We start from the raw sequence: 14,362 nt of genomic DNA, 5'->3' as shown, positions 1-14,362 counted from the left end.
TACCCTACATGGGGGGGCAGTCTCGTGTGCCGGGAAAAGGCTGGAAGTTTGTTCGTCTGCCAAAATTTTGGGGGGCGGTGGGTGGCAGTGAGTTACTGCGTTTTCCTGCGAGTGGAGGCCCCAGTCGGAGCCCCGAGGAGCCCTGATCAACCTACACCTCCCACTTTGCTGGCTTGCCAGGGACCCTGCGCAGTCGGGGGCTCCTCGGTCTGTTCGCTCCGGAGCGCCCACTAATTGCCTGGGTCCCGGTCGCACTAATGAAAAGTGGCAGGTGCCAGTGGAGTGGCTCTTAATTGCCGCTTCCCCGCAGTGGGGTCTCCTCTGCAGTCGTCTTGGAAGGACCTTTTCTTTGTCTCTTCTCCTTTTCAGATTCCAACCTGGGTTAAAGGGGAGGCGGGGTAACTGCATACAGAATAAGGGCTGAAAGGGCGTTACAGTGGTGTTCTAGCAGAGTCCACTGGCTGCAAAAGCCAATAAACTCTCAGGCTGTTTCGCGCACCCCCCGCCCCCCCCCTGGATCTCACTGTTATTTATGTAGTTTGTCATTGTCAGGTTGTGTTGACTTTTTTTCAGAACACCAAGAAAGAGTTCTGTTCTAATTCTAATTAGAACCTTTTTGGGGCATCAGTTCCGGGACCTGGTGGCCATGTGTGTTTGCCTCTTAGGTACAGATCGCTGGCTAGCCCAGCTGCCTTCGTATTTAAAGCATAGGCCTCCTCGTAAATTTCTGTGGGCCGGGCAAGGCGGTGCACCTTGCACAGTCAAGTCATTTATTTAAGAGATTCTTAAACTTTATGATCGGCAAGACTTACGGCTGCTGTCACTAGCTGAGCCTATTTTCGTGTTTCAGGATTGAGAGAAGTAGATTGAGCTGTCGCCGGTGATCTCCTGGCGATTGCGCGGTGTACCGTCTGTTATCGCCACGGCATCTGGTCTCCAGGTGATCCCAGCCCGGTGAAAAAGAGAGGAAACCGAGCGGGAAAGAATCTAATCAGTAAAGCATGGCGGAGTGGATCATTTACAAGTTCCACTTGCGTTTATCACATTTCTATTACAGAAATGTATTTTTGTTTGCTGCTATATCATGTATGTGTGACTGACTGACCCATTGTCTGAGTCTCTGCGCAGTTATTTATCAGTGTTTAGCCTGTTGTTTTGTTTGTTTGTTTATTCGTGTATTTATTTTTTAATTGTCGGGCTGCCACATAATTAAGGGAAATTAACAGAAGCATATGGAGCGGACAGCCGCGGGTGAAGCCCGCTGAGGCAGCGTAAGCCTCTGCATGCTGGCAGAGAGGGTCCAGCCCAGACTGGGAAGCAGAAGATAGTAGCAGTAATTGCAGTCTAGTGACAAGTGTTTTCGGGAAATGTGGTTGGCGGCATTAGATGTGCCCCCCCCCCCCACTCCACCCCCGGGATCCGAGCGGGATTCCTAAGTAGGCCGTGACTCACCCCTGATGGGCCCGCGATGACTCATGCATCAGGATGGCCAGCGTCTTTGACTCAGCTGGAATGGTGACAGAATCCTTTGAAAAAGGGGGGAGGACGCCTTGGGGTTTTTTTGTTTGTTTTTTTCCCCCCCCCGACGTGGTGGAGTGGAGAATGAACGCACTGCTTTGGTGGCCAGCGTAGCGAATGGCTGTGTGGTCCCACCCCCCCCCCCTTCCTTAACAAGGATAGATTTTTCGGTCGATTCCCTCCAGTTACCCTCAGAGTCCCCCCCCCCCTGCCCAGCAGAAGCCCACCTGCCCGTTCTTTGTCTGCTTGTTACGGAATGTGCTGGGCTTTAAGACCATGACGACATGCTGCTGAAAGCACCAGTCCCAGTTTATACTGGTATGCAATCCTCAGTTATTTTTATGTGGCTTCTTCAGATTACTTTGACACCTTAGATGGTGGGTTTGTCTGCTGTGTTTTTTTTTTGGGGGGGGGGGGGGAGGGGGGGGTTGTTAAGCTGTTAATTGATTCCTATGACTGAATCCTAGCAAGCAGTATTAGGAGCAAATGGCCCTGGGGGGAGGTGCAGCTGCATAAAGGCCGTCTGAAGGTGACTGCCCTGTGGGGGTGGATGCTCACGGTCCCCCGCAGGGCGACTTCTGCTGGGAACTCCCGGCCGAGCCATGTGGCCTCTGTGCTCTGTGTCTACAGATGGAACCAGTTCAGGCAAATGGTGATTCCCTCCCAATGGGTCAGTTACATGCAAGGCTGCGCAGTCTCTAGCGCATCTGGGGCTCTCAGTTGTGTGTCTGCGTTGCCCTGACTTTGAGTAAATGCTGCTGGATGAGCGGGGTAGATCACAGCCGATGGCACCTCTTATGCATGGGCCTGCATTTGCTCCGTTTCCTTCAATTCATTATATACCTTCTAGCACGTTACAGCAGCGTTTAATTTCGAACATGCCTTGTTTTCTGCATTTATCTCCTAAAATGCTGCTTGAAGGGCTTGGTTTTCTTACCATTGTTTCTTGATAAATAAAGAGTCATTGGATTATTATTTTTTTTTTTAAAAAAAAAAGGTTAATATCTGAATTGTGCTGTGATTTTGCAGATTTAGGTTCAGTCGTATTGCTTTTATAACCCGGACACCCTGGTAGCTTTCTCGGGCTGTCGGATTCTCTCAGCGGTTTTAGTTATCAAGTGAGCGAGTCCCTTAATTGCATGGGAACAGACAGCAGCCAGTATGAAATGCCTTACAGGGGATACAGATGCATTATTGTGTTATCTAAAAAGTGTATTAGAATACATGCACGAAAGCCTGATTTCTGTTTCTTTTGTTTTCTCACATTTGCATAGTAAGTTCTTGCCGGAAGCTTGACCCCCCCACCGTCTTATTGTCTAGGCTGTTGACCTGGATGGCCCCGTGCTGATGCCCCCGCCACCTAGATGGAGAACGCCCTGCAGTAGGACAGGCCACGGCACGATGGCACCGTGGACCGTGCTGCTCTTCTGGGCTCTCTTGAGCCGACCTTTGGTTTCCCAGGGTCGCCCTGCTGTCAAGGATCCAGGTAAGACTATGCTTTCTGTTGGGTCCAGTATCTCAGTGCACATCCAACATTGGTCTTTATGGAGAGCTGGTAGCCAGTGGATGTCCATCCCAGGTGTCGAACCAAGCCGTGGTACCATGGATAGGAGGGCCCCCGTAAGATGTCCTGCTAAATTGTCGAGCCGCACTTATCATTTGTGTATTAAGGCTTTTTCATACCGAAGTTCCTGGTTCCGAGTTCCTGGGCCGCCCTGCCTGGGAACTTTTGCAGCTCCTGCCCACTTTTGTGCGCCCATGTCCCACTGCACAACTGGATCTGTGACCTTTATGCTAAATAAGCATGAGAGATGCAAAAGTTTGCAGTTAACTTTACACGTAATGTCATGTGAAATGGCACCGTCATGCTTTCAAAACAATGGATGAGAGTAATTCATTTTGTTAGGTATTCGTTATCACAATGGGGCACAGCCTTTTATTTATAGTTTATTTTTATCACCCAGGACATGTTTGTAATTCAGTATTAAATCTGGCCAGTGGATCAATCTTTCCTTTTCCACACAATAAAAAATGATGTAACATCATCCCGCTAATAAGCACTAATAAGTTTCACCAATATTAGACCAAGTATATTGTTTTCAGTCACGTTTTCTGATGCAGAAAAATGGAGACACAACCAAAAATTAATGCTTTTAATGTAATTGAGATACAAAAATAATTCCTCTCTGCTCAAATTTTGCTCCACTCAGTATCTTTTTTTTTCCGCACCTCCACCTAACTACCACGTAAGATTATCGCTAAAAGGTCCAACCTCAGTATAATGAAACGTACCTAATCCAGAGCAGGAACTAAAAAAAATGGTTCCGGGACTACCTCCAATCAGTCAGACTGAGTTCCTGCAGTAGGAATGTGACCGTTTCCTGGTTCTGGGGAAAAAAAGTCTCTGGGGTGGGAAAGCGTCTTTAGTGGATGTAGCGGATGTCGTTATTATCCCTCACAGTAACGTAGCTTTGCACCCTGTAGACTGCAGTAGCCACAGGGATGGGTTCTCCGGAAATCGGCCCTGGATGGAGTACAAGGTCTATGCAGGCTGCCCGTGTGGAAGTTGGCACCTGCAGCTCTGCGTGTTGCGCTCCCTCACCACCTCATGCACGTTGGCTCGGACACTTATCTCCCAACTGATTTGCTTGATTGTCGGGTCTAGCTAATGATTGAGCCGTTAAACGTGGGTGAGAGGTCCTCCGTTTCACCTGCTTGTGTCGCACACGTATCCGTATGGCTTCCTGGAAGATTTCAGCCTAGCGTTTTATCTTGTTGTCTTTTATGCAGCGTATTGCTTACGAATGGGCACATGCTGGATGTTGGTATCGCAGCTGAAAATTCAAATATTTGCGCTACAGATGCATTACGTTTTTAAATGATGCTTGAGGTTTGGTCTGAATTATTCTTAAACAATGAAAAACTTTCAGTCCTGATACAGTGTCGTTAAGGTGTAGCAGTGTTTTTAAATGCTGTATCTGGCAAAGTTCTTTTTTTCCCCCAGTGACTAGCTTGTTGTTTTAGAATTACTTAAAAAATGTAATTTTGGTAATCTTTCGGTAATTAATATGAGGACTTGTAACAGAGCATGTGGTTCAGCATTTAATCATTTTAAGCATTTAAATTTTGTCTAACTAAACTAAAGCTTTCCTTGGGCTTTGTAATTTTTTTGCCAGTCTTGGCCAATCCACCTATTAAACACTCTTATTTCTGGCCGTGCCACTCTCTCGTTTTTGATGTGCCTTTAATTGGGCGTTCTGGAACTCGTTAAACGTGATATTATTATTTCTTTGTTTCATGCCAGAGGCCGCAGACCCCCCCCCCTTGCCACTCATGCCTGTCAGGGAGCCCTTTGCTGCTCTAATGAGGGGGGGGACCCACAGATGGGGCCGTCTCCTTCTGGGGGCCCCGGCACCAGACCCGACCCACTTTGATCCACACGGTTCCCATCAGCCCGACTGTGAAAACGATCAATAGTGACAAACATGAATGAAGACTTGCATGAAGAGCCATAGCTACCACAGTCGTCGCATTATCTTAAAAAGTGAATGTGTACGTGATACACAGTATAACTAGAAGCGTAGTTTTAGTGCTCGTGTTCTGAATGGGACGGCTTCATTTAGGACTGGTTGCAGTTCCCCGTTTTTTCCGCGCCGCTGGAAATGGCCAGTTGATACGGCACCCTTGTTAGATATTTAGAGGAATGCTCAGAACTTAACACAAGGGTGGCATTAGCTAAAAAGAGCAGCGTGGGGAGTTAAAAAAAGAAAAGAAAAGAACAACAACCATGAAACAGGATCCTTAAAGGGAAATTCTCCCTCGGCTTTAGGCTGCGAATGGAAGCCGCCTCTTCCTAAGCTGGCTCCGGGGGCCGCTAGTGAGCGGTGTTTACACGCCCAAAATGGGGAGTGGCTTAGAGCCGGCTATTATAATTAGGGCTGTTATGAAAGGAGGTGAGCCCGTCAGCACAGAGAGTCGTGTGTTCGTGGCACCGGCAGGCCCCAGTTACGGGACGGCCCCCACCTGCAGCCCGGGGCCATGCCGGCTCATCTTCTCCGCTCCTTTGTAATAAGAAGGTGTTTGGTGTCACCAAGGGAAGAGATGACACCCAAGGAAACTATAAATTAGGTGGTTTCGGGGGTGGTGGGGGGGGGGGCATTCCTCCTCCGCCCCCCCCAGGCTTACATTCACTTTGGAGATAGTGTTTCTGGGAAGGGCTGCAGTTTCCTCAGGCCTGGAATGGATCGGCAGGTGGGCCGACTCGGCGGGCTGGAGGCAGGGTGGAGGGATGTTGTCCTTCCGCAAGTGAGATTCCTATTCCCTCCCCAGAGTAGACATGCTGCTTGGAATGAATCGCTTCTGCTCGATGAATAACGTCCCCCTAGCCTCTAGCCACTTTTGTTTTTTTTTCCTCCTCTCGCAAATGGTAAAACGCTTCTGCCTTTGCCGTCCTCTGCCCCAAAGTTGCTACTTTGACACTTCATTGATGAGCTGGATGGTACCTTAAGGACATTTTGGACGAATTCTAGCAGTTGTCTGGTTTAGCATAAGATCCTGGTAGAGCAGAGCTCTAAGTGGATAGGATAGGAGGCCTGCACTTGTCCTGTGGTTTTTCAGCTGGGTTCACCAATCATAATTCATAAATCCATAAGTTGAATTTTTTTTTTTGGGTCCCCTTCCCACAGTTTTTGAAGAAGGAGGAAGGTTATTCATAAAAATGTGCGAAATGTGCACTCACAACTGCTCAGGTGAATTCTTGCATGCTGTTAATGGAGTGTTGAGAATACATTAGTCACTGAGAATAGTAAGTGGTTGATTTGAAGACCTGTGGCTCAGTGTGGTTAAAATGTTGAAATTTTAGTGTGATTTTGGCGTAAATGCTCATGCGGTAATCCTATGCCACACTCTTAATCTTCTAATGACACTGGTCTGCATAGGTCTGTAGTCGGTGTGGCTTATTAGGGTTTGAGGCTTCTAGTCTGATGAAGCATAATCTCTCTTGGATTAAAATAAAGAAAATAGACTTTAGTTGTAGCAGTTCCCACTGTGATCCCTCCTGAAATGTATTCAAGTAATATTCACTAATGTCCAGTAATACAGTATTTGTGTCTTCTTGCCTGGACATTCCTCTGTGTGGAAAAAGGTAACGCGTTGAGGGTTTCGTAGACCCATGAGGGAGGTCCGTGTTTCTCAGGGAGGTCCTCGGGGACCACCAGACGGTCTGCATTTTCGCTCCCTCACAGTCCAGTTTTATTCCCTTTTAGGCTCGGCTTAAGGCTAAAAAGACCTACAAGACAACAGTCATCCACGGTGGGGAGGGCCCTGGGGGGGGAGGGGGGGGGGTTCATGTTCAGCAACTCTCTTTTTGTTCCAACATTTACTCTGTTTAGAAGGGGAGGTGCCCATCTAGGCCCCACCAGTCGGGAAAACTCTGACACCCTGGGCAAAGAAAAACAAAACCTCAAAGTCTGTGGCCCCAAGGCAACCTGCTACACGTTAGGGGCCCGGGGACAGCGGCCTGGGGAGGCAAGATCAAAGAGATGCTGCGCCTTATTCGTCCCATGCCGCCTTGTACGGCACTTCAATTTCCAAAAAAGAAAAAACACATTCTGAAGAAACAGCCAGCTTAGTTAGTTCGCCTGGCATTCCAGATGCATGGTCGTTCACCTAAGTCTCTCCCACCCCTCCCAACAGATTGACGAGTTCCAGGTGTTTCCGCCGTGGCACGTCGCTGCAGTGGCGGGTTGTGGGTTTCATATGGGGTGGCTGACGGGCCACGGAAGACGCTGGTCGCCGTGAACAAATGCCGCTATTGCTGTGACGAGACCAATCTGTGGTGTTTAACGCCACCCTTAATGAGGGTGAGGCAGCTGGGAACGCCAAATGTCTGGCACCTTTGATGCCTGTGAGTGGTTTGAAACGACCCGTTAGGGGGGTATTGAGGCGGTCGCAGTTAGGGTTAATACCTAACGTGCTGTTTATTTTTTCCTTCTTGTGTTTGTTTTTTTTTATCATGGATACCGGGAGCGTTGTTGCCATGGATTACGTCGGAAAGCTAGCATTTTTGGCTAGATGACATACAAATGAATTTGTGAGACATTTTTTTGGAGTTAATATTTCGCAAAATAGTTTTTGAACAGGTTGTCTCATTGGGCAACTATCCAATTTCTCATTTCTCTCTTAGGCTGTATCCAATTTCAGATATTTTTTTTTCTCTGTGTTTACTGAGCTTTGGGGTTCAGCGGCTTTATCGGGTCAAGATGGTGGCGTGAAACGGCACCTTTAGCGTTGCTGGGGCCGCTGGCCTCATGTCTGCCTAACCGCGTCTGCCATTCCTGCCCATGGTAGCCTGTAGTTTACCCCAGTCTCCTGTTCCCTTCAGCACCTGGGCCCCAGTCCCTTGCTGGAAGTCGTTGACTGATCTCCCACAGCTCTAGTGCTTCCTGACGTACGTTCTAGTCTGTTATTCCTTCTACACCCCCCCCCCCTTCCCGAAAAAAGGCTGAATGAGTGAGTTATAGAAGAGCCCCCCTGCGGCCCCTTACGCCTGCCTCAGCCAAACGGCGTGCAGAAGTGGGCAGGAAGTCCCGGCAGCAATCCGGCCGACCTATTGCTTCCTATCCTGACGCGGCGCCAGATCGTATAGACCCGCGCGGATCCACGAGCCCCTCTCTGCGTCAGAGGAAACGTCCTGCCTTGCAGTCCACCCCAGCTCCACTCCGCTCAGCAAGGGGGCCGAAATCCTTCAGTGCTTTATGTCATTAAGCTAACGATCAGGGTTATGTGAGAGACTTTAATGCCTCGTCAGATGAGGAAGTCTCGATACTGAGCTGCTGGTCTGAAGGGGGTGATCCACAGTTTAAGCACGATGTGTCAGAGAACTTACGAAAAAGGGAACCGAGGGGGAGGGGGGCACCTGGTTCGTTCTTTCCGCCGTTTGCGGTTCGCACAAAGGCCTTCAGTTTCAGGGCCCGATGATGCGACGGTGGTCTAAGCAATGTTTTCATTTGTGCGTCCTGCAGAAATTACTATCGCCAGAAGAAATAAAATCAATACTCTAGGCTGGCATTTCTCAAGAAATCTCTTGAAAGGTTTTTTTTTTTTTTTTTTATACACAGAGAAGTACTTTGGCTTCTTTTAAGTTCTGAGTCTGGACATCGTTAATGACCGTTCAAAAAAAAAATCCAAATGTGCCCTTTACAATAGGTCTGCATTACGTTAATTTCCCCCCATCCAGGTGAACCAAGCGTGTGTGTGTGTGTGTGTGTGTGTGTGTGTGTGTGTGTGTGTGTGTGTGTGCGTGTGCGTGTGCGTGCTCGCGCACGCGTAACCCAACTGCAATAGTCTGACAGAAAATATTTACATGACTCTGTAGCTAACTGTTCATTGAAGTGAAAGGTGTTTTTCTGTTACTCGTGAAGCGGTGGTAACGTTTAAATATATTTTTAAAAAGTCTTTGTAAGCAGAGATCTAATGGCGCAACAAAGAAATGACGGCTACAGATGTGAAGTTCAGCCAAATATTTGCTCCACATCAAAGTGACACGCACATTTTTCTAACAACTTTTATGGATTTTAATCACGTACTTCTGCCCTGGTTTGATAACTGGAAAACTTGACCAAGGCGTACTTTGTAAGCTGATCAAAGCCAGGCCTCATAGGGGTTTTCAGGATTGTATTTTTTCTGGTCCCAAACACTACTGCCTCATTTACTTTACTTTTTCTCTCCCCCCCCCCTTTTTCCTTTTTGGGGTTTGTTTTTGAGGAGAAAGTTGATCCAACCCCCCTGGCCCCTTTTCCTGCTGGGATTAAGAGGCCTGTTAGGCATATGTGATCCAGGAAATACCTTTAGTAGGCCCAACTGTGGTCTCTATGGCAACTGGCACTGCGACCTGCAGCTACAGGCCCCTGTGTGCCCCCCGCCCCCCCTTTTATTGTCTGCACGCTTTGTCGGGAGAGTTGTCTTAAACACAGACAGAGGGCAGGAGGGATTACCGTAGCCAGGTTTCTAAATGTGTGCTTCCTTTAGGTGTGTTTGGTGGGTTACAGTCTGAAACTGCTCAGCCCTCATGTTTTAGGTTTTTTTAGAGAAAAGATCCAGCAGGAAGCCCAGATGAGATCTGGAAGTGAATATTTAAACTCCCCCCTCCTACCAAAATCCATACCACCACCTTTTCCTTCGCTTCTCCCCTTGCTATCTGTCATGTTTATTTGCATGGAAGCCATAGTTCTTTTGTCAGCCCAAATGCTGATATGGTTTCATGTTTGTTTTGATCAAATTTTACAATTGAGGTGATCCTGATTTTGTCACCCCCCCCCCCCTCAATCTCAAAGCAGTAAAGAATGAGAACCTCACAGCTAAAGTTTTCTCAGTGTGGAAAACAGCGGAAATCCGCTGAAGACGCGTAGGGAGTAGCATCCCGTCCAGGTGCACCGTCGTTTGCTCAGGGAAGACCCATCCGGTAATGGCTGCCTGTGGCCTTCAGAGGCCCGTGACAAATGGGCCGTCCTTTCTGCTCCTCCGCCGAGGTGTGACACGAGAAGGGCTTGACACGCCGGCTTGACGCGGGGCCGGCTTTGTGTGCCTCTGGCCCCCATTGTTTCTTTGAAAGCCAATCCCCAGGGAGATCTGCTGTGTGTTAGTCACACCAGACCTGGGCCCTGGGGAATCCGTGCTTCCTAAACAGAGTGGCCCCAGGAGAGCAATACTAGCTGACCCCCTCCCCCTACCGGACCTTTTGCCGGCCCCTCTGCCCTCTCATCATGCCTGACCGCTGATTCTACACATCCCCTGTCTTCGCTCGGCTCAGGGCCGGCTATTCCAGGGTCCCTACACCGTACTGCTGCACCCCAGCAAAAATCAGCTCACATCACTCTTAATCCAATTTAGCTCTTGGGATTTTAAATGCAAACTTCAGTCAGATTTTACATTCTACTTTTTACATTCTCCTCTCAAGGCTGTATGTATTGTGTTTTTGAAGAGGGAGTTCCTTTCACCTAGGAGGTATTTCATATTTCTGAGTGTGTCACTGTAAAATGCCTATGATCATTCCTGAAGAAGAGGAGGACAGTTGTGAGATTAATAATTAGGGGAGGCCCTTTTTTTGAATTCTTTGGTTGTTTCATCCTCCCTTTGGGAAGTCCCAGAGTTGTTAATTTTAGGCGCTTTCAGGAACTTATTTCTGAAACTAGGACCTTTTTTCAGGAACCAGGAACTTCTGTTACATTCCTTCGGCAGGAACTTGGCTTGATTGTAGTTCCTCAGAGGTGGTTCCTGAATCTTTCTTTAAGCCCTTGTTCCAAACTAGGTATTTTTCGTTCGTCCGCAGACTTCTGGGGTGTGCCTTATAGCGATAATCTTGCCAACCACAAGCACCGGCACTAACTTGGAATTTACGTGAAAGTGCAGGAAGAGAGAGAATAGTTGGAGAAACAATCAAGCAGATGGAATTAATTTTGCACCTCAGTTACATTTAATGCAATAATGAATACCTTTTTGCTTGCATCTCCGTATTTCTGCATCTGAAAATTCGATTGCTAACTACTATACTCTTATCTAATGTCAATAGTGTTGGAGGTAAAACTTCCCAGCATTTATTGGCAGAATCACGTTACATTTGCTTTTTATTCTGTGGAAAATGAAAGATCAATCTGCTGGCCAGATTTAATACTGAATTATAAATATCTCACAGGTCATATAAATAAAAGGCCATTTTGATCACGATCGATCCTCCCTGTAACTAACAAATAACTAACAAAATGACTTGTAGATCCTCTGGTTTAACCTATTAGCTTTTTGCATCTCCTGTGCTTATTTAACATACAGAAACTGCACAAATTTCTGTTGTGCAGTGGGTCAGTGACAAACAAAAGTACAAAAGTTCCCGGGTAAGACAGCCCAGGGACTCGGAACCAGGAACTTTGGTGGAAAACTGCCTTTTGTGGTGGCCTGTAACGTGGCCCCCGGTCTCTCCCATACATCCTGCCCTCACGGCTAACAGCAGATGGGAGCAGCTTTGTAAACCAGCCTTGGTTCATGTTAGAGCCCTCCCTCGAATCACAGGGCCAATGGGAACAAGGGGAAGTGACCATTATGCTCACCCCCCAGTCCTATTCCCTATGTAATCTCATTACCCCCCACCCTTCCTTCAGTTATTCCATGCCACTTAGTCAGCATGTTTGTCTGCATTTCGCCTCGTAGAACATCTAAGAAGCTTATTGGGTAGGTCATGGAGAATCGTGTCCCAGGCCTGATCCAGTGATGGATGGGGTCCTGTGTGTGGAGTGTCTTCCCAGATGAAGGGCGATATGTCTGGACAGCATTCTCTCCCCTCTGCCTCTTATCAGCAATTGAGGCATTAGCAACCGCTAGCTCTTGCTAAGCCCCCAGTAGTGGATGCTGTGGTAGAAAATTCCCCAACCTCTTCTGCTATTCAGTGCGTTTCTCACCTTTTTTTTTCTTCAAGTTGTAATGGTCCACTTTATTTTTTTTTGGGGGGGGGGGGTGGGGAGGTTCCTTTTTTATTGCCATCTACCACAACCGTTCGTCCCCTGTTCTCTGTTCACTCTTGCCCATCTTTGAGTGTTGGATGTCTGCTGTGCCGGCATGCCTTCCTCTTTCAGTCTCAGACTTGTGCTTTCTACACACTCATTGAGACGCCAATCTAACCACCCTCCCCATTCACACCCAGCTACTGGTGAAATGCAGGTGACGCCGCACATCCGGCTCCCTGGCAGTCGGTTGGATCTGCAGTGCTATGACACGGACGACTACCAGGTGGTGAGGTGGACCAAAGACCAGGTGGCACTGTTGGACGGGGAGCGCGTGCATCTGCGCGACGGCCACCTGGAGATCGACACCCTCGATGCGTCTGACTCCGGGTTCTATGCCTGCTACTCCCATGGCCCCTATGGCAACCACAGCAACTACTTCTCTGTTAACGTCACAGGTATGTAGGTGCATCCCCAGCTCTTCTGGTGGAACATATAAGCTTCTCCTTTGACAAAAGCAGGTTAAATATAGGATGGTATGGTGCCTCACTGTAGCATTTCATAAGCAGGTAGAGGATGGATGAGTGGATGGAGAGTTCCATTATACTGCTCTTAGAAGAGAACATAGGAGGTGACCAGTCAGGTGGATTGTAAGCTATGGACATTTTCCTCACTCGTTATCCCTCATACTGGGTCTTTGCGGACTTTGCAGATATGTGAATTGTGCTAGTAGAGTTTTAAGCTTCTCTTCCTTGTGGTCATGCCTGCTTAATGCATGGAGAATGTGTACACCGTAATGTGGAATGTTCTAGTCATTTGGAGGCCAAGAATGCTGCCATGTGTTTTTTGCCGTATGACTCGGCTGTGTGGATTGCGCACCAGTGTCTGCTGCACTGCCTGGCACTTTCTCCCTCTTGTCCCGTGACCCAGTTCTCAAAGGACGATTTGTCATGACTGAGTCAGCGTGTCACTGTGACAGCAATTGCGAAATCATACATATGCTCTGGATTAGTAGAAGAACTTGGAAGTTTTAGAAAAGAGAACCTATTTCAACTGCTTTTTGTTCTGACTGTGTCTGAGATCCAGGTTTCACTGTGTGTTTTTCTTAACCCCTAGGAAAAGGCGAGAGGAGTTTTATATCCCAAATATATGGTTTCACAAATCAGTGGCTCTCTTTCCTTTAACAATGTGGCCCTCTCGTATTACAGCAGTCTTTCTCATTTGCAACTGCCCTTATTATTTGAGGGAGATATCGGTTGCAGCGAAGTTTGACAGAAACGTCCTCCCAAGTTTCACTCTCGGCTGACACTTACTGCGGCCGTCTCGTATTTCTAGCCGATGCGCTGCTGTCCTCTGAGGACGACGACGAAGATGAGTCTTCCTCAGAAGAGGCAAAGCTGCCCAACGCTACGAAGTTACGTAAGTGTTAATGTCCGTCAAAGCATAACCTAGGCTTTACTGGTCAGCTTTTATTTCTGTACTCGTATTAATAGCGCTAGTATTTTTTTGTAAAATTGACTTCACTTAATATCCCAGGTACATGGTTTAGTTCCGTGCTCAAATCACTACTACAGGGGCCCATCAAGGTTACAAGTCTGTCCTTAACACCATTCTGGCTTCCTACCTCTCCTGGCGCATTTCTCAGTACCAAGAACGCTAAGACTGTACTTGTGGCCTTGGCAAGACTGATATAGCTATCTTGCCTCCCATGAACGAACTTGGGGCGCAGTGAGTTATGGGATTGGTCACATTTGGCGAGGATGCAACCAATGAGTCCTTGATATTTGTGGTGGGGCAAGAACAACATCTGGGGGTTTTTACCGTCCTCAGTACTTTTGTTCTTGAGTATTGGAACTGGTCTTCAACAATATAAGATGATGTGAAACGGCTACACGAGAGCACAAGTATGGTCAAGTATGCATATTGAGAAACACCCCTATAGTCATATGCTAACTGTTGTCACGTTAGCACATTGACTGTCATGACGAGTTATTCAGTGTAGGTTCAAGTGCTGGAGGTTCAGGGCTCTGCGTTTTGGGTAATGGAACCGAAATGGGTTTTGGCTCCTCAGCCATGCCCCCCCAGTGGGCCCAGCCGGAGAAGATGGAGAAGAAGCTGCACGCCGTGCCCGGCCAGCAAGACCGTTAAGTTCCGATGCCAGGCGAATGGGAATCCCAGTCCCACGCTCAAGTGGTTCAAGAACGGCAAGGAATTCAAGAGGGACCAGCGCATCGGCGGTTTCAAGGTATGGTGGAGTCACTAGACGTCTGTTAGCTTGGCCCGGGGGTGCTGGGGGGCTTCTGAAACACCTGCCATGCCATTCCCGTTTACTCAGATGGGGCAGAATGCAGTAC

General features: G+C 48.0%; 2 protein-coding genes across 2 annotated transcripts in view; one reads left to right on the top strand and one right to left on the bottom strand.

The window, feature by feature from the left end:
- The window catches only part of tcf7l1b (transcription factor 7 like 1b), a 611,697-nt gene that overhangs the window by 256,906 nt on the left and 340,429 nt on the right, over positions 1-14,362 (bottom strand). The window lies entirely within an intron of this gene.
- Positions 1-14,362, top strand: part of fgfr1a (fibroblast growth factor receptor 1a) — a 37,915-nt gene that overhangs the window by 7,612 nt on the left and 15,941 nt on the right. The window contains 5 exon segments of the mRNA XM_048980041.1: positions 2,839-3,004; positions 12,209-12,466; positions 13,344-13,427; positions 14,080-14,135; positions 14,137-14,253. Coding sequence (XP_048835998.1) covers positions 2,839-3,004; positions 12,209-12,466; positions 13,344-13,427; positions 14,080-14,135; positions 14,137-14,253 — 681 coding nt within the window.

This window comes from Brienomyrus brachyistius, chromosome 2 (assembly GCF_023856365.1).
Source record: "Brienomyrus brachyistius isolate T26 chromosome 2, BBRACH_0.4, whole genome shotgun sequence".
Lineage (NCBI taxonomy): Eukaryota > Metazoa > Chordata > Actinopteri > Osteoglossiformes > Mormyridae > Brienomyrus > Brienomyrus brachyistius.
Note: the sequence above shows the minus strand (reverse complement) of the source record. Positions and strands in the feature narration are given on the sequence as shown.